The sequence below is a fragment of the Mobula birostris genome, chromosome 15 (genome assembly GCF_030028105.1).
Source record: "Mobula birostris isolate sMobBir1 chromosome 15, sMobBir1.hap1, whole genome shotgun sequence".
Classification (NCBI taxonomy): domain Eukaryota; kingdom Metazoa; phylum Chordata; class Chondrichthyes; order Myliobatiformes; family Myliobatidae; genus Mobula; species Mobula birostris.
In genome coordinates, this window is record NC_092384.1 from 52,159,976 (window position 1) to 52,178,223 (window position 18,248).

Consider the following 18,248-nt stretch of genomic DNA (forward strand, 5'->3'; position numbering starts at 1 on the left):
CCTGTGACCAGCGGTATTCCACAGGGATCAGTCTGGGTCCCTTGTTTGTCATATGAGAATGTACTTGGAGTATTGTGTGCAGTTGCCATTCTACAGGAAGGATGCAATTAAGCTAGAGTACGTGCAGAAAATGGTCTCAAGTATATTGCTGGGACTAGAGGCGTTGGGATGTAAGGAGAGGCTGAATAGGTTGGGACAGTTTTCCCTGGAGTGAAGGAGGCTGAGAGATGAATATTATAGAGGTTTATAAAATCAAATGGGGAAAGTAGCTGGTCTTTATCTCCCAGGCTTGGGAAATTTAAAACCAGGGGGCATGGATTTAAGGTGAGAGGGGATAGATTTCCCACACAGAAGGGTGGTGGGTGTACATAATGAGCTGCCAGAGGAAGTAGTAGAGATGAGTACAATTGCAATGCCTAGGATCTAAATGAATAGGAAAACCTTAAGAGAGATTTGAGCCAAATGTAGGAAAATGGGACTAGTTTAGGTAGGAACCTTGGCCAGCGTTGACAAGTTGGGCCAAATGGCCCATTTTCCAAGCAGTATAACTCTAGGAATCTATATCTGTGCTGATGCTTTGGTAGACTAATTCCTGGGCTAATCCATTGTCCCATATCCTCTCTGTGACTTTATCTTTCTCTGAGTTGACCCAATTTTTCTTCAAAAGTTTTTCCGCTATGGAATTACCTACTTGATTTATTCATGACTTTGCAACCTACACTCTGCAGTTTCTGATGGAAGAAATGTAATGGATCTTCAGGAGAAGCAGATATTGCAATAGACTGTTGAACATGATAACAAGGTTGTATTGAATGGAGCCTTACTCGTAGCTTCATCTGTCATGTGTTACATGGATACTGAACTTCCATAAATGTTTCATTCTTCTGCACAGTGCTTAGAAATAGCAATAGTCTGACTGTAGTTTTCATATAACTCATATGTCATGAGCTAAAGACAAGTAGGACTATCTTCATTTAGATCTTAGAGTCAAAGAGCACTACAGTACAGAAATGGGCACTTTGGACCATCTAGTCTGTGCCAAATTGTTATTCTACCTCGCCCCACTGACCCACACCTGGATCCTAGCCCTCCATATTCCTCACATCCATGTACTAATCCAAACCTCATGAACGTGCATCCACTACATTCACTAGTAGCTCATTCCACACTTGCCCCATCCTCTGAGTGAAGGAGTTTGCCCTCAAGTTCCGCTCGTAATTTTGTATACCTCTGTCAAACCTCCCCTCATTCTACTATGCTCCAGGAAATAAATTCCTAACCTGGTCAACCTTTCTTTGTAACTCAGTTCCTCAAATCCTAGCAAAACCTTTGTAAATTTTTTAACGTACTCTTTTCATCTTGCTAATAACTTTGCTGGAGTAGGTGACCAGAATTGCACACGTTACTCCAAATTAAGCATGACCAATGTCTTATATAACTTTAACATAACATACCAACTCCTGTAATCAGTACTTCAATTTAGGAATATGCGACAAGATCTCTTTACCACCCCAACTACCTGCGACGCCACTTTCGTGGAATTGCGGATCCCTCTGTTCTACTGCATTCCCTAGTGCCCTATCGTTCACTGTGTAAGTACTACACTGGTTTGACTTCACAAAGTTCGACATCTCATACTTGTTTGCATTAAATTCCACCTGGCATTTTCCAGCCCAATTTTCCAGCTCGTCCAGATCCTGCTGCAAGCTTTGATAGCCTTCTTTGCTGTCCACTGCACCCCTAGCCTTGGTGTCATGTGAAAATTTACTGATCCAGCTTACCACATTATTATCTACGTCAAACAAACTAACTTAATTCTTTTTCCTCAGTAGAATTGTCATCAAAGTGAACATTATCTCCAGCTTGTATTTAACATGCCATTATCAAATAAGATCAAATTAGAATCTCTCTCTAAAGAGACTGTTTGATCTGCAAATTTTCTTACTTATTTCAGATTTCTAGCAGGCGTTGGCGTTTAGCGTCATGGCGATCAGCTTTTCAAATTTTAAATCAAATGCTGATGAAAATCCTATTTCAATTTCCTCTGGTTGTTAGCAATTATATTGGCTGAGATGAAGTCATTGCTGAAAACTAGAGATAAGCAAGTGGTTTGAGTAACATTTTTCAATCATGTTGTTGTCAGTGTAACAGGATCCCAGTATCTAACCATTGAAATTCATACTTACGATGCAAGGCCGATCACAAGGATTGTCTTCATATTCACAAAGAGATGCAATAGCATAAAGTTTGGTGATCATTAATTTATTTAAGCTTTAGATTATATTAAGCACAGTACTACTGACAAAAGCAAAGTGAAACATCAATGCTAAACACAAAAGTTGCTATTTTTGTTACCAATAGAACTGATAATATCAATTGATTTAATATTGTACTATTTTCTATCCTTCTAACGAGATTTGTGACTGTAATTAATTGTGAGGAAGTGAAATATTTTCTGATAGATATTTGTAATGTAACTGAGTAAGGTTCCTTAAGACCTTGGATAGTTTAAAAGGGGATAAATAACATTCATGAAAATAATTATACCATGTTGTCAATTAATTGAATAATACAACTCATATTTAATAATATAAGTTTTAACTCCAAAGTATTAACTTTTTGGCATTGTTAACTTTTGTGAAAATAGATGCAGGTTCTGAATCGTATATCGCAAACACGAGGAAATCTGCAGATGCTGGAATTTCAAGCGACACACATAGAAGTTTCTGGTGAACGCAGCAGGCCAGGCAGCATCTCTAGGAAGAGGTACAGTCGACGTTCGGGGCCGAAACCTTTCGCCAGGACGAAGGGTCTCAGCCCGAAACGTCGACTGTACCTCTTCCTAGAGATGCTGCCTGGCCTGCTGCGTTCACCAGCAACTTTTATGTCTGTTGTCTGAACTATACATGTTGGAAAAGATTTATTGACCCGTGAAGGAATGCAGCAGCATAGCTTTAACAGAAAGAAGGCAAGACCTCAAAAGTTGAAAAATCTAAAGAAATTGATAGGATTGTTAAACTTTTGCTGGTTGAGATGTCTTAAACCAAAAGGGCGGGGTGGGTAACTGGAATTAGGCCATTCAAGATTAAAGTTTAGCAATAGTTCTACTTGAAAAGCACTGTACGGAATTGGAATTACTTTCTGCATGTGGTCAATGACATTCTGTCAACTTTAAGTCTGAGACTGACAGATTTTTGTAAACAAAAGGTGTAAAGGAATACATGACGAAGCTGGTAAACATCATAAAACAGCCACACGGAAATAGAAGTTATTTATCGTTTATTTATTATTGTTAAAGTCACAGCGTGGTGAAGGTCCCTCCGACCCCATGAGCCTATTCTACCCAATTATACCCATGGGACTAATTAACCTACTAACACACATATCTCTAGGATGTGGGAAGGAACCAGAGCACCCAGAGGAAACCCACACTCACAGGGTTAATGTACAAATTTACAGACAGCGGCAGAAGTTGAAGCTGGGTCACTAGCACTGTAAAGCATTGCGCTAACCTCCACGCCACACAAATTAAATGGCCTTTCAGAGTCATATTTGTATTTCATTGAGCTTTCTCTGGCAGGATAGTGACATTACAATGGACCAGGAGTTAGATCTCGAGTAAATAAAAACCAAATGCAAAAATCAAGCTTTCAGGTAGGGCTAAAAATACCAAAATTGATTTTTTTTTACTGCTGAGAAATTACAAACCACTGAGGAGAAAATGCTTGCGACATGCAGGTGAATTAAAAGTACTTCAGAGGCACAAAAATTAACCACAAGGGTTAATGTAAAGTTTGTTTTTACCCGAGGATATTGGAATACAAGAAGGTATGAGTGTTGGGGCTTCAGTTGTCAAAGCTGAAATGGGAGAAATCACCTTCCCACTGTTTTAAATCTAGAACAAGACAATGGCAGGGCGGTATTGCAGTCTGATCAAAATGAATGGGTCTCAGAATGACTTGAAGGTTGATCTAATCAAGGCCTCTGGAAGTTTTAAAAGACCCAATGAAATATATACAGAGACAGTATTCCCACTGTTAAACAACTCCAGAGCAAAGAAGTATAATTTTCAAATTAAAACTATTTAGAAATGAAATGAGATACTTTTTTTTGGAGAAAAGGAGCAGGAAGCTGGCCCTCTGAAATAACCAAAATGTTCATGCCTGACAATCAGTAGATTACTTTTCAGACTTCAAGTACTAGGCTGAAGCTTGTGGGTGGAATTGAAGTAAGAGTTAGCCAGTGGCAGAACAGACTGAAAAGGTTAAAAGAGAGCATAAGAAATTGCAGATGCTGAAAAATGGAGCAAAATCAAAGTGCTGGGAGAACTCAGTGAGTCAGGCTGTCTTGACCTGAAATACTGATGTATGCCATTCACTACTTCAGATGTGGCTTGACCTGCTGGGTTCTTCCAGCATTCTAGTTTTTTTTGGTTTAAAAAGGCCAAATTATTTTCTTCCTGTTTCTGTGTCTCTAAATGCTAAAACAGAGTTTAATATCAATTTATCAACTTTACATAAATTCTGAGATATCTAATTATTAAAAAGTAGCAAAATGGATAATGAAGATAATATTGAAAATGCACTCGTATGAAATATTTTTTCACTTTTCCTTAACTCTTAGATCTCACTGTATCAGCCCTTTGAAGGATCCAACAATCAATCATCAAGTTATCCATTATTTATTCCTATTGATGATTTGCCTTTTCTCCTTGGAGCAAAGATTCCATTACCTCAGGCTTTGACTGAGCTTTTTCTTTCTTCCTTTGAATTCCAATGATGGCACATGACTTTGTCAGTAGTAAATCAACTATTTCTTTGTCTTCCACGGGCTAGAAAGTAAACCAGGTAACAGAAAACTTCAATAATTTATTCCACTCATCTACCTTTAAACTTCTGAGTAAAAGTTATGGAATTAGTAAAGGTAGTTGTAGTACATTAAACTTTTCATCTCACTCTGATCTGTTGCTAATTCTAATTCCCTATATAGATGTTTTTGAATAATGCTGTTAGCTGAAAGTATTGTAAATATTATATTCCATTGACATGCAACAAACTTCCCCCACAACAAGATTTACTGAAAGAGAATTCAAAATTTTCTTTTTCCCCCAAAGTAAATCTGAAACAGACTAAACGAGGTAACAGTTAAATGGTGCAGAAAATCTTGGATCACTAATCCTAGTCCACAACAATCAGTATCCAAGTTAATGATTCCACTATAATGCTCAAGGTCAAGTGATGCTTTAAAAAAAATCAGAACATGAGATACACTGTTTTCCTCTCTCAGTCTGCTGTAGTGTTTAGTAACATCCTGCACACTTCCCACACTCTCACCTGATCCCCATCTTCCTCAATTCCATTATTTTCCAATAATCTCAGCTCGAGTAATCATGATCTCAGATGGAGAACTCTTCCCCATCTCAGCCTGGCTGCAAGGTTCCAGGCAGAGGAAACATTAATTGTTCAAGCCCTCCAAAAAATATTTTGATGAAAACATATTTTATTATTCCAAACTACAGGAGTACAGGATCACTCTATTCAATAATTTCACCAAGAAAAAAAATCCATCTTTCCGTGAATCGATCAGCATCAGGAAGCTGGAAACTACAATTTGCTTTGAAAGGTAGTTTCTACAGGCTACATGCTCTATAATTTTTACAGCTCCCTCCTCTGCTCAGTCAAATTTAATTACAAACCGCATGAACAAAGAAGAAAGGAATTGGCTCTGCTTGCGCATTAGCGATTTGGCTTAAAACTAACTGAAAAAATTCAGGACTGAGCTGCTCCAAGACACAGCAGTGTTAGTGACAGCAGCTCGGGTAGCAGACGATGCCACATCTCACGTGCCTTGTTCCTATCTCCTGAGAATGCAGATGAGAAAGATGGCCAGGATGACTGGCCTGCAGCAGAGGTATTTGGGGGATGGTGGAGAAACACGCAGCAGGATGTGAAAAGGCGGCAAAATAGGAAGATTCAGTTAGATTGCAGTTTGTTACTAAAGCAGCAGCTGATGTTGTTACAGGATAGCTGTGCAATTGTTCGGAATGGTGCAGAAATACCACAGGATTTTGTCCTATTTTCATATCTATCATCCACCCATACTTTTCCAAGTGTGAAAATGGTTGTTGCGATGTGTCTGGTCTGGTAGTGTAGTGGGTAGTGCCTGTTGCTCTCAGTTTCAGCTTCCACTGGAAAGGAGAGCTGAATGTGCAGGTATGTAGCTCTCCAACAGCAAGCCTCCTCACTGGCAACACGCGGAAACCGACCTCCTTTCGGACTCAGGCAGAATGACAGAGGGTGGTGAGGAGATCTGCCCCTGCACACGTAGCACGCAGGCCCACCAGTGTGTGGACGCGCCCTGGTGCTCGTGAACCAGATTCCCAGCAATGGGTAAATAGCCCCACTGCCTTGTGGGCAGCCTCGGGAGAGACGAAGGCTACAGAAGTAGTAAACTCAGACAGCAAATCCGGAGTGGAGCCCGTAAGGTGGCTGGATGTCGTTGAACATCCTTCCGGCAGCTCCTGCAGCCAAGCCAGTGCCAAGCGTACTGCTTCATAAGCTTTCCTTTGGATTACACTGGTGAGGCTGAGAGGGGGATCTTGTCGACTGGGCATCTCAGGATCTCCATACCTTCTGCCCAGGCTTGTGATAATTATCATCACACATTGTCCCTTGAGACAGATGGACACCAACCAATCAACTTTTTAAGTAACTAACGTGTCCTGAGGGCCACATAACAAATTCAGACGGGACATTTTATATTACTGACAATTGAGGTAGATGTGCTTACATCTATGTTGAATGTGCTCTGATTTTCACTGGATCTCAAAGGTTTTGAAGGAGATGGGACAACTGTCTCCCAACATCCCACCCACCCATCTCCTCACAACTGTCCTAACAGAATTTCTGGCTTCCACACTTGATGTAGTCAGCTGTGCTTTGTAACTTATAGACATGTCTCCAGTAAATTTATAACTAGGGGCCATGGTTACAGGTGGCTGTGGACAGAACATCCACCTCACTGTTGCTATTTTATTTGTTTACTGCGTTAAATCAGGCGGTGTAATGGGAGCCCTCAAAGGATTTCTCTTTCTCACCATCTTGTATGGGAAATTTAAATTAAGCAATTATGTATAATTAGGGGAAGTACTTTCAGAAACAAACTCCTAAACATTGCACATGCACACTGCACTGTTAACAAATGTGCAAAGCCAAATATAAGAATCAGGACAGCACAATCCTATGACATTCTGTTTTTTTTTGGAGTAATAGCAAAAGAGGCTGAGGCTATGTTGAGGGTTACGGGGTAGTGTGGGTTTAGTACGTTTTTTTAAGGAATATATGGGTCGGCACAACATCGAGGGCCGAAGGGTCTGTACTGTGCTGTAGTGTTCTAGTGTCTAGTGTCTAGTGTCTAATGTATAGAGAGACTGTGAGGAAGGGTAGGCAGTGGACAGGGCAGAAATGCAGTCAGTTGGATGGGTTGAAATTAGTCAGCTTTAATGTGTGAATTACCAGGAACAGTACATGGAACTACGATGTTGTGGCCATTACAGAGACTTGGCTGTCACAAAGGCAGGAATAGCTGCTGGATATGTTGGGGTTTAAGATCAAAGGGGACAAGGAGGTTTGTGGGGTAGAAGATGTTGGGGGAGTAGCATTGCTAATCAGGGACCGTATCACAGATGCAGAAAGGGAGGATGTCATGGAGGGGTTGTCTACCGAGTCAGTGTGGGTGGAAGTCAGAAATAGGAGAGCTAGAAGAGTGCATGAGAAGGCCTTGATGAATAACATTAAGGAAAACCCCAAGGTGTTCTACATATCTGTGAAGAACAGGAGGATAACTAGAGTGAAGGTAAGACCTCTCAGGGATAAGAGAGGAAACGTGCCTGGAGTCAGAAGAGGCAGGGAAGGGTGGGCTAGTAAGTTGCAGATGACACAAAGGTTGGTGGTGTTATGGATAGTGTAGAAGGTCTTCACAGGTTACAACAGGACATTGATAGGATGCAGAGATGGATTGAGAATGGCTGATGGAGTTCAATCCGGAGAAGTGTGAAGTGACACACTTTTGAAGGTTGAAGCTGAAGGTAGAGTACAGTTTTAATGGCAGGATTCTCGGCAGTGTGGAGCAACAGAGGTCATGACATCCACATTCATTAGATCCCTCAAAGTTGCAGCACAAGTTGATCGGGTGGTTCAGAAAGTATATGTGTGTTAGACTTCATTAGCCAAGGGATTGAGTTTAAGAACCATGATGTACTGTTGCAGCTGTACAAAATTCCGGTTAGACCACACTTGGAGTATTGTGTTACTCATTACAGGAAGGATGTGGATTCAGGGATTTACCAGGAAGCTACCTAGATTAGAGGGCATATTTTATGAGGAAAGGCTGAGTGAGCTAGGGCTAGGGCTGGGGCTTTTCTCTTTGGAGTACATACTATTTATTGTAAATTGCACATTGCGCATTTAGATGGAGACGTGACGTAAAGAAGTATACTCCTCATGTATATGAAGGATGTAAGAAATAAAGTCAATTCAGTTCAAAGGAGGATGAGAGGTGACTTGATAGAGGTGTATCAAAGATTGAATGGACAGCCAATGCCTTATACTCTGTGCAGAAATGGGTAACACAAGAGGACGTAATTCTAAGGTGATTAAAGTATGGGGGCGGGGGGATGCTGCAGGTAGGTGTTTTACAGAGTGGTTGATGTGTAGAATGTCCAGCCAGGGGTGGTGGTGGAGGCAGATATGTTATGAGCATTTACGACACTCTTAGACAGGCACATAGGTGAAGGAAAAATAGATGGCTATGTGTGAAAGAACATATATTAATTGATCTTGAAGTATGTTAAGAGGTTGAGATAACTTTTCTAGGTAAAAGATTATTTTATACCATTTTTATAAGAGCACCAGACATAAAACCTTCTGGGGAAAAACAATGCAGCTAGGGATTAATACACAGTGTGAGGTGTGGGAGTGAAGAGAGCGCAAGGTGTGGGAATGAAGAGAGCGTGAGGTGTGGGAGTGAAGAGAGCGCGAGATGTGGGAGTGAAGAGAGTGTGAGGTGTGAGAGTGTGAGGTGTGGGAGTGAAGAGAGTGTGAGGTGTGGGAGCAAAGAGTGAGGTGTGGGAGTGAAGAGAGTGTGAGGTGTGGGAGTGAAGAGAGTGTGAGGTGTGGGAGTGAAGAGAGTGTGAGGTGTGGGAGTGAAGAGAGCGTGAGGTGTGGGAGTGAAGAGAGTGTGAGGTGTGGGAGTGAAGAGAGCGTGAGGTGTGGGAGTGAAGAGAGCGCGAGGTGTGGGAGTGAAGAGAGCGCGAGGTGTGGGAGTGAAGAGAGCGCGAGGTGTGAGAGTGAAGAGAGCGCGAGGTGTGGGAGTGAAGAGAGTGCGAGGTGTGGGAGTGAAGAGAGTGCGAGGTGTGAGAGTGTGAGGTGTGGGAGTGAAGAGAGTGCGAGGTGTGGGAGTGAAGAGAGTGCGAGGTGTGAGAGTGAAGAGAGTGCGAGGTGTGGGAGTGAAGAGAGTGCGAGGTGTGAGAGTGTGAGGTGTGGGAGTGAAGAGAGTGCGAGGTGTGGGAGTGAAGAGAGTGCGAGGTGTGAGAGTGAAGAGAGTGCGAGGTGTGAGAGTGAAGAGAGTGTGAGGTGTGAGAGTGTGAGGTGTGGGAGTGAAGAGAGTGTGAGGTGTGAGAGTGTGAGGTGTGGGAGTGAAGAGAGTGTGAGGTGTGAGAGTGAAGAGAGTGCGAGGTGTGGGAGTGAAGAGAGTGCGAGGTGTGAGAGTGTGAGGTGTGGGAGTAAAGAGAGCGCGAGGTGTGGGAGTATGAGGTGTGGGAGTGAAGACTGTGAGGTGTGAGAGTGAAGAGAGTGCGAGGTGTGGGAGTGAAGAGAGTGTGAGAGCAAGTGAGTGAATGAGAGTGTGTAAGAGTGTGAGAATCTGTTGGGTTGGGGTGGGGTGGGGTGTGTGTGTGTGAGAGAGAGAGAGAGAGAGAGAAGAGAAGAGAGGGAGAGGAGAGAGGGAGAGAGAGAGAGAGAGATCTATATGATAATTTCAGAGAGTAAAGCTACAACATCAAGATCAAAGGCAAAAGCAACAAAGGCTTTCAGCCCCTTCTCAGGTACATACCATAGGGTTTTTCCGCTCTTCACTGAAGGACACAAGCAGTGCAGAAACAAAAACATTAATGAGGATGAACGTCATGAAGATCACACAGGTACTGATGATGAATGCACCCAAGACTGGATTAGTCCTCAGAACCTGAACAACACAATGCAAAATGTCAGGCATAATTTAAGCAGCATATCTGACAATATTCAAGCACACTAAATTCCAAGTACTTTAAAATGACATCTATTGATGATTAAGTGTGGTAAAAATAGCAATAAGTTGGGGCAAAGTTTCTCAAAGCTGATTTTGGGGAAAGCCCACTGACAAGTGATGATGGTACAATGGGGAAAACTTCACGAAGATGCTGGCCGGGATCCAGCCCACCACTGGTGGTGTCTACCTGCTCTAGGTGTCGAGGGCGAAACAAGCAGATCCTCTGCCAAAGATTGGAGAATTTTCACGTCTCTGATAGTATCACTTAAAAACATTAAAATAAAGTGAAATAAACACTTCCTTGCATTTCCTTTTATTCCCACAGGGTTGCTAACTCCTTTCAAGTGAATGAACCTGTTGCGTTGTACACCAGTCCCCTTGGCATAACGAAGTATGATCACATCATAGTGACTCGTCCCTCGCAGCACATGTTCAACAATGGAGCAGAAGGTTATATGTATATTACTTGACTTCTGTTGAATGTGGAATCATCAGAGGGTTAAACCCGGGCATAATATTCATCAGTGTTTCATAATTGGCCAGAATTATACCTTGCATGAGCTCTGATCTTTGAATATCTGTGAAGCTGCAACATCATTTCTGTTTGTAGCCATCACTTGCATTACCGTGAAAAGAGCTGGTTTTTGGTTTCAATGCAGCACCAGTACTCGAAGTCCTGCCTGGAATTTTGTTATGCCTATTTCTTCAACAGCTTATGCACTTAAATCTGCTGGATGGCTGAAAGGGGGTACAGTTCTTTGCATTTAACTTCCCAGTGGCATACTGTGACAGATTTGGTAGGATGAGGCATATCAGATAATTGTGGGACTTCATTGCGACTGAGTTTCCAATTCCTAACTTGACGCAGACTGGACATGATTTGTAGTGGAGGCAAAGGAGATAATCCATCAATGGACTAAACCTTCTAGAGTAATTAAACCATGTGCTGATAAGGCAAACGAAGTATTAAGTGACTCAGACTTTTGGAATTGGGAATCAAGTGATCAAATACATCCGTTGATGAGAAGAATATCACATGCTGCTGAAATACTAATTTTATGTATGTTGATAATTGGAATGCTTAAAGTAGATCATCTTAGAAGGTGGAAGGTGAAACTGAAGAAATGACTGTCGGTATAAAAACTATGTGAGTTCAGTAGGTGGATGTTACTTTTACATTTATATAATGTGAGTGTTGCACACCTGTCAGAGGTCCATGGCAGTCTTATGGGCAGCCAACAGAATGAGAAGAGGATAACGATCCTGAGATAAATATCTTTGGATCAAGAGGAGAGAGATGTTGATGTGATCTTGATGCTCTATAAAGCACTTGCGAGACCACACTTGGAGTATTGTGTGCAGTTTTGGGATCCTTATTTTAGAAAGGATATACTGACATTGGAGAAGGTTCAGAGAAGATTCAAGAGAATGATTCCAGGAATGAAAGGGTTACCATATAAGGAACACCTGGCAGCTCTTGGGCTGTATTCCCTAGAATTCAGGAGAATGAGGAGGGATCTCATAGAAACATTCCTGATCTTAAAAGGCCTGAACAGATTAGATATGGCAAAGTTATTTCCCATGGTAGGGGAGTCTAGGACAAGAGGGCATGAATTCAGAATTGAAGGACGTCCATTTAGAACTGAGATGCAGAGAAATTACTTTAATCAGAGGGTGGTAAATCTGTGGAATTTGTTGCCATGAGTAACTGTGGAGGCCAAGTCATTGGGTGTATTTAAGGCAGAGGTAGATAGGTTCTTGATTATCCAGGGCATCAAAGAGTATGGGGTGAAGGCAGGGGAGTGGGGATGACTGGAAGAATTGGATCAGCCCATGATTGAATGGCAGAGCAGACTCGATGGGCCGGATGGCCTACTTCTGCTCTTATATCTTGTGGTCTTAAAAAGAGCTACAATCATTGAACAGGAATAGAGGAGGCCTTTTGGTGGAACTGCGCTTGCAGCTGCCATTTTGTGAACTGATTCTTGCTCAATTATACAGGTATATGCACCAACAACAGGTGGAACAAGTGAGGATATATATAAATTCTATGTAGAGCTTAAACAAGCAAAGAATGGATGCAAATCTCAAGATATTGTTATTGTCATGGGAGATCTAAATGCTAAAGTAGGACAAGGTGCTGATGGAAATACCAGAGGAAAATTTGGACTGGGGGAAAGAAATGAAAGAGGTGAGAAATGGGTAGAATGGTGCAAGATGAATGATCAGGTCATTATGAATACCTACTTTAATAACCATCCAAGACGCTTGTGGACCTGGAAAAGTCCAGGTGATAACACCAGAAATCAAATTGACTTTATTACTATAAACCAAAGATTTAGAAACTCAGTGACTCAATGCAAAACATATCCAGGTGTAGACTGTAATAGTTTCCATAACCCAGTAGTATGTCATGTAAAAGTAAAACTTAAAAAACTAAAGAAGCAAAAATCTGAACAATCCCTTGACTACCTGCAATTAATTAAAGAACACTTCAGACATAAATTTACAATTGAAGTAAGGAATAGATTTCAAAGTCTAGACACAGAATCTGTTGAAGATGATAGCAATCATGTAGAAATCAAATTTAACTCTCTAAAGGATGCCTTGGTAGAATCAGCAAAGTCAGTGATTCCTAAAAAAGAAAAAAGCACACAGAATAAATGGATGACAGATGAAATCAAAAATCTAATGGAAGAAAGGAGACGGAAAAAAGCAAATCCTATAGAGTATAAAGTCCTTAGATAAAAAAGTTAAAAGCTTATGTCAAAAAGCCAAAGAAGAATGGTTAAACCAGGAATGTGAGCAAATAGAAGGAATCCCTGTTACTGATCCAAAAAGGTTACATCAACAAATCAAGAATATCACTGGTAAAAAGCTCCTCTGTTCTTCAGGTGGATGTTTGAAAGCAAAAGACGGTACCATTATCATGGAAAAAGATGAAATTATGAACAGATGGACTGAGTAGATTCAGGAATTGTTTGAAGACGATCGAGGCGAAAAACCAGAAATTAAGAAAAACATTGAAGGTCCAAGTATTTTAAAATCTGAAGTTCGTAATGCAATAAATAAGATTAAGAAAGGAAAGGCAGCAGATCCTGATGAACTAGTAACAGAACAAATTATTGCCCTTGAAGATTATGGAAGTGAAAATCTTACTGATTTAATCAATGACATTTATGAGACTGGAATAATACCAGATGAAAAAAATCTGTATTTATCACTCTTCCTAAGAAACCTGGAGCAATAGAATGTGAATTACATAGGACCATAAGTTTAATGAGTCATATCATCAAGATACTTCTAAGAATTTTGATGACAAGAGCTAAAAGTAAGATACAAGCTGAAATAGGTTAAGAACAATGTGGTTTTGTGGAAGACAAAGGCACAAGGCACGCAATATTGATGTTATGGATATTATCAGAATGAGCTATTCAAGTGCAAAAAGATTTGTTTGTTTGCTTTATTGACTACACAAAAGCATTTGATAAAGTGAAGCACAATAAGTTATTTTTGAAATATTATAGAAAGCTTTAGATTTAGATTCAAAAGACCACCGCCTAATCAGAAATCTGTACTGGGAACAAACTGCCACCGTAAGAATAGATGGAGAAGTGAGTCAGTTTATGAAAATCAAGAGAGGCGTTAGACAAGGGTGTGTTTTCTCCCCCGATTTATTTAATGTGTACAGTGAAACAATATTACAAAAGAGACATCTTGGGAATCAAAGTTGGCAGTGAAAACATCAATAATTTCAGATATGCGGATGACACTGTGTTAATTGCAAGTACGGAGGAAGAACTACAAAACTTAATTGATATTGTTGTTGAAGAAAGTGCAAAAATGTGTCTATCTATCAATTGCAAAAAGACAGAATGTATGGTGATATCGAAAAAGAAGGAGAATCCTATCTGCAGGCTGAGAATAAATGGGAAAGACATAAAACAAGTACAGAACTTTTGCTACTAAGGAAGCTGGGTGACATCAAATGGCAGGTGCGACATGGGCATCAAAAGAAGAATAGGGATGGTAAAAGACACCTTTATGAGAATGAAGAGTATACTGACCAATACTAAACTAGGCATGACAACCCGCCTCAGAGTACTGAAATGTTACGTTTATCCAGTTATGTTATATGGCTCAGAATGTTGGACAATATCTAGCAACATGAGGAAATGAATTGAAGCAGCAGAGATGTGGTTTTTGAGGAGGATGCAAAGAATATCATGGACGAAACGAATATCTAACGAGAATGTCATGAACAGAGCAAACAAAAAGAGAAATAATGTATGAGATCATGAAAAGGCAACGCAACTTCATTGGACATGTGATTAGGAAAGAGGAGTTAGAATGCATGGTAATTATGGGAAAGTTTGAAGGGAAGAAGGCAAGAGGAAGACAAAGACAAATGATGATGGAGACAGCAGCCCGAGAACTGGAAATGAATACCAATGAATTGATCCACTTGACCCGCAACAGGAGTGTGTGGACCATGGCAGTCAAAGCTCAAACTGGGCATGGCACCTGATAATGATGATGATTCTTGTTCTGGGATAACTTGATCAGAGCAACTGAACATAGACACAAGAAGTTTCTGATAAACCTGAAACTATTTTCAGATAAGGAGCTGTTTATTGTGTAACATGGCAGCTTTGCAGAAATAATCTCGTCATCTGGGCTCAGTGTCTCTGTGACCTGGTTTAAACCAGTCAGAGTTAAATAGAATAAAAGAAGTCACCTAAGGCATGAAATTGAAGGTGAAGGCCATGAAACAATACTGCTTACATCCGATGGCAATCTGATGCAGATCAGTCAGATGACCTTGAGTCAATAAAACTGAAACATCATAGGTTGACCTGATGAGGAAAAGTATAAAAATAGAGGATTTTGGGACTCAGGCAGTGACAACTCTCTGGAGACCAACGATTGCAGATGTGGAGGACCCCATGTCGGACAAACAGAGATCACATCGGGACCACGAGGAATGCCTGGCCAGAGTAAACACTTTTTTCTGCGTACTATCTTTTCTCTTCTTTGACTGTTCGTGGAGGGTCAGGGAAATCTAGTAGATGTGCACACAGGCATTCAGTTGTGTAAATTTATGTGCCTGTGAACTGAGGCAGTTTCAGTAAATACAGATTCTCTCTGAGCCCAACTGATCACTTTTATTGAGGGCGATCCTTGTAACACCAGTTGTCAGCCTAGAACAATTGCATTAACTCCATGAAGGAAGCATGCAAGAAGGTGTTGCATGTATACTCTTCAAATTTGATCTCTCAAGGTTTAACACTGCACAATTGGCCAGGTTGAATTCTGCTTGCAATTTCTCTGCCCATATCTGCAAATAATCTACTGTATATCCCACTGCATCCTTTGCCAGATGGGCTATAATCAAGATCAGGTTTAATGTCATTGCCATAGGTCATGTAATTTGTTGTTTTGTGACAGCAAATAAATATTGTGATTGGATTTACTAAGAGGTACAGTCAATTGGGAGCTGTGGGTCTGAAGTCTTATATAGACCAGATACGGAGAACTAATATAAAGACAGAAAATGCTGGAAATAATCATCAGTAATCAAAATACACAAATAATCAATAAAGCAAATGGCCTTTGTTCTGGCTGAGAGAGGATCCTGTTCCATGAATGTTCCATTTATCCCACAATGCCCGATTAAATACAAACATGAATTGGTAAGACTGAGGGGATGGATCTGCTCTCAGTGCAATTGCTACATCCTCAGTGTTTTGTATTTTCAGTAATATTTGAGAAATATTGTAAATATATTGTTTGATTGTTGTTCATTTAAATAATTTATTACAGATTATATGTAAAAGTACATGAATGGCATGTGTTATTACACCACTTTGTCATTTGTGCACTTCTCACTGAAGTAAAAACGAAACCAGACACATATTATCCCTGTTCTCCCATGGTTTTCTTTTGATTAATTTCTGGATTTGCAAACATTTACACTAAGTTCTCAGCTGTTTCATTAAATTGAAAAGAATGGACTGAATTGGTTGGATTGTCATGGTGGGGGTTTCAAGTAGACAGAGATGCATCCTGTCAGGCATTCTAGCTGAACCGGTTTTTGAGACTAGAGTCAAGTTTTTAACTTCTCACACAGTACCAAAATGGCTTCCAACCAATGTAAACTGCTGTTCCTTGTTCTTCTCATTTGTCTGCACCCTTACACATAATGGCCACATCGCCATCTTTTAACCTCTCGACTTTCTTCAAGGTGGGCCAAACTGATTTTGCATGTTCAATTCTTACCTATCCAATTGAATCCAAATAATCTCTTTGTTGAACTGTTCATACTCCCACACTATAACTTCTGGTATCATCTATAAATCTTTCCTTGGATCCTTTTTGTCTTCCCCCACTTGCAACTTTGCAGTGCCATCATTGGGACATGTAGTAAGGAAGAGATCCAATTGTTAACACCAAAGGAGTGTTGTAGACATGACTGTTTGTATCACTTCTCTCACAGAGTTCCACAGGAGGCTGGGGCAAAATATGCAGACTGTGGAGAACTTTTTACTCAGAAGTTTCCGTATGAGAACAGAAAATAGCAACCTATCTCCTTGCGAGTCCCCCTCCCCCCAGAGTCCTCCACTTTTGCAGAGGAAACACGAGTCTGAGATGTGCAGAAATTTCCTCCAAATGGTCATCAGCATAAGGTCTATTCCCTGGCACCTGATCCCCATCAATTTTATGTCAACTCCAGCAGTTTGAATCAGAGTGTTTACCAGGTTAGCATAGTATTTGACCCCAAGATGAATTCCGATCTGCTTTTCCATGCCATCACTAAGAACACCTGTCTATATCCATAACTTATTTCATTTGACTGCAGAAATCTCCTCGTGTTATGCCAACATTAATCTTAGTTAGTAATTTTAATTTACTACTGCAACTAATCTGCATTTCTGACACATATATTCCACAGCATTCTGGTGGGGGAGGGTGAGCAGCCGGAAGTCGTCGTACATATTGGTACCAATGATATAGGTAGGAAAGGGGAGGAGGTCCTGAAGAGAGAATATAGGGAGTTATGAAGAAAGCTGAAAAGCAAGACATCCAGGGTAATAGTCTCTGGATTGCTGCTGTTCCATCACTAGTGAGGGCAAGGATAGGATGATTTGGCAGATGAATGCATGACTGAGAAATTGGTGCAGGAGACAGGGGTTCAGATTTCTGGATCATTGGGATCTTGTATGACCTGTACAAAAAGGATGAGTAACACCTGAACCCAAGGGGGACCAATATCCCCCTCGAGGTGCATGCCCTCAAATCCTTTTGTTCCCTGGATCTGGAGTACCTGGTGCTGCTGGGCAGACCTTTCTGGCTGCCTTGGGAGTTCACAGCTGTTATTGTCACAGCGGTGTATATTCCGCTGCAGGCTGATACTGGTCTGGGTCTCGAGGAACTGTACAAGACCATCAGCACCCTGGAGACTGCACACCCAGAGGCTGCCTTCATCATCACCGGTTACTTTCATAGAGCATCACCAACTAAAGTCTCTCTGAAGTTCTGTCAACACATCCAGGTGAGCACATGGGGAGACAGCATACTCAACCACTGCTACTCTCCCTTCTGCAATGCTTATAAAGCGCTCCTTCACCCACCATTTGAAAAATCAGATCACTACTCCATCTTCTTGCTGCCAAAGTACAAGCAGAAGCTGAAACAAGAGGCGGCCATAGTTAAAACCGTCTACTATTGGTCCAACCAATCAGTCTCCATGCTGCAGGACTGCCTCGATGACGTCAACTGGAATGTTTCTCGTGATGAGGATGTCTCCGAGTTCACAGGTGGGGTCACGAATTTCATCCAGAAGTGCTTTGAGGATGTTATCCCCCAGAAATCGGTCAGCGTCTGTCCAAACCAGAAACCTTGGATCAGGAGTTCCGTGCGAGCAGCACTTACTGTGTGACACA

At 41.1% G+C, this 18,248-nt stretch overlaps 1 protein-coding gene across 4 annotated transcripts in view; it reads right to left on the minus strand.

Moving 5' to 3' along the window:
* dhodh (dihydroorotate dehydrogenase) overlaps window positions 1–18,248 on the minus strand; it is a 106,790-nt gene that overhangs the window by 55,477 nt on the left and 33,065 nt on the right. For all 4 annotated transcript variants that reach the window (XM_072279788.1, XM_072279790.1, XM_072279791.1 and 1 more), the window contains 2 exons: window positions 10,111–10,242; window positions 4,733–4,831 (listed from right to left, as the gene is read on the minus strand). In XM_072279788.1, the coding sequence (XP_072135889.1) occupies window positions 4,733–4,831; window positions 10,111–10,242 (231 nt within the window). The remainder of the gene's footprint in view (window positions 1–4,732; window positions 4,832–10,110; window positions 10,243–18,248) is intronic.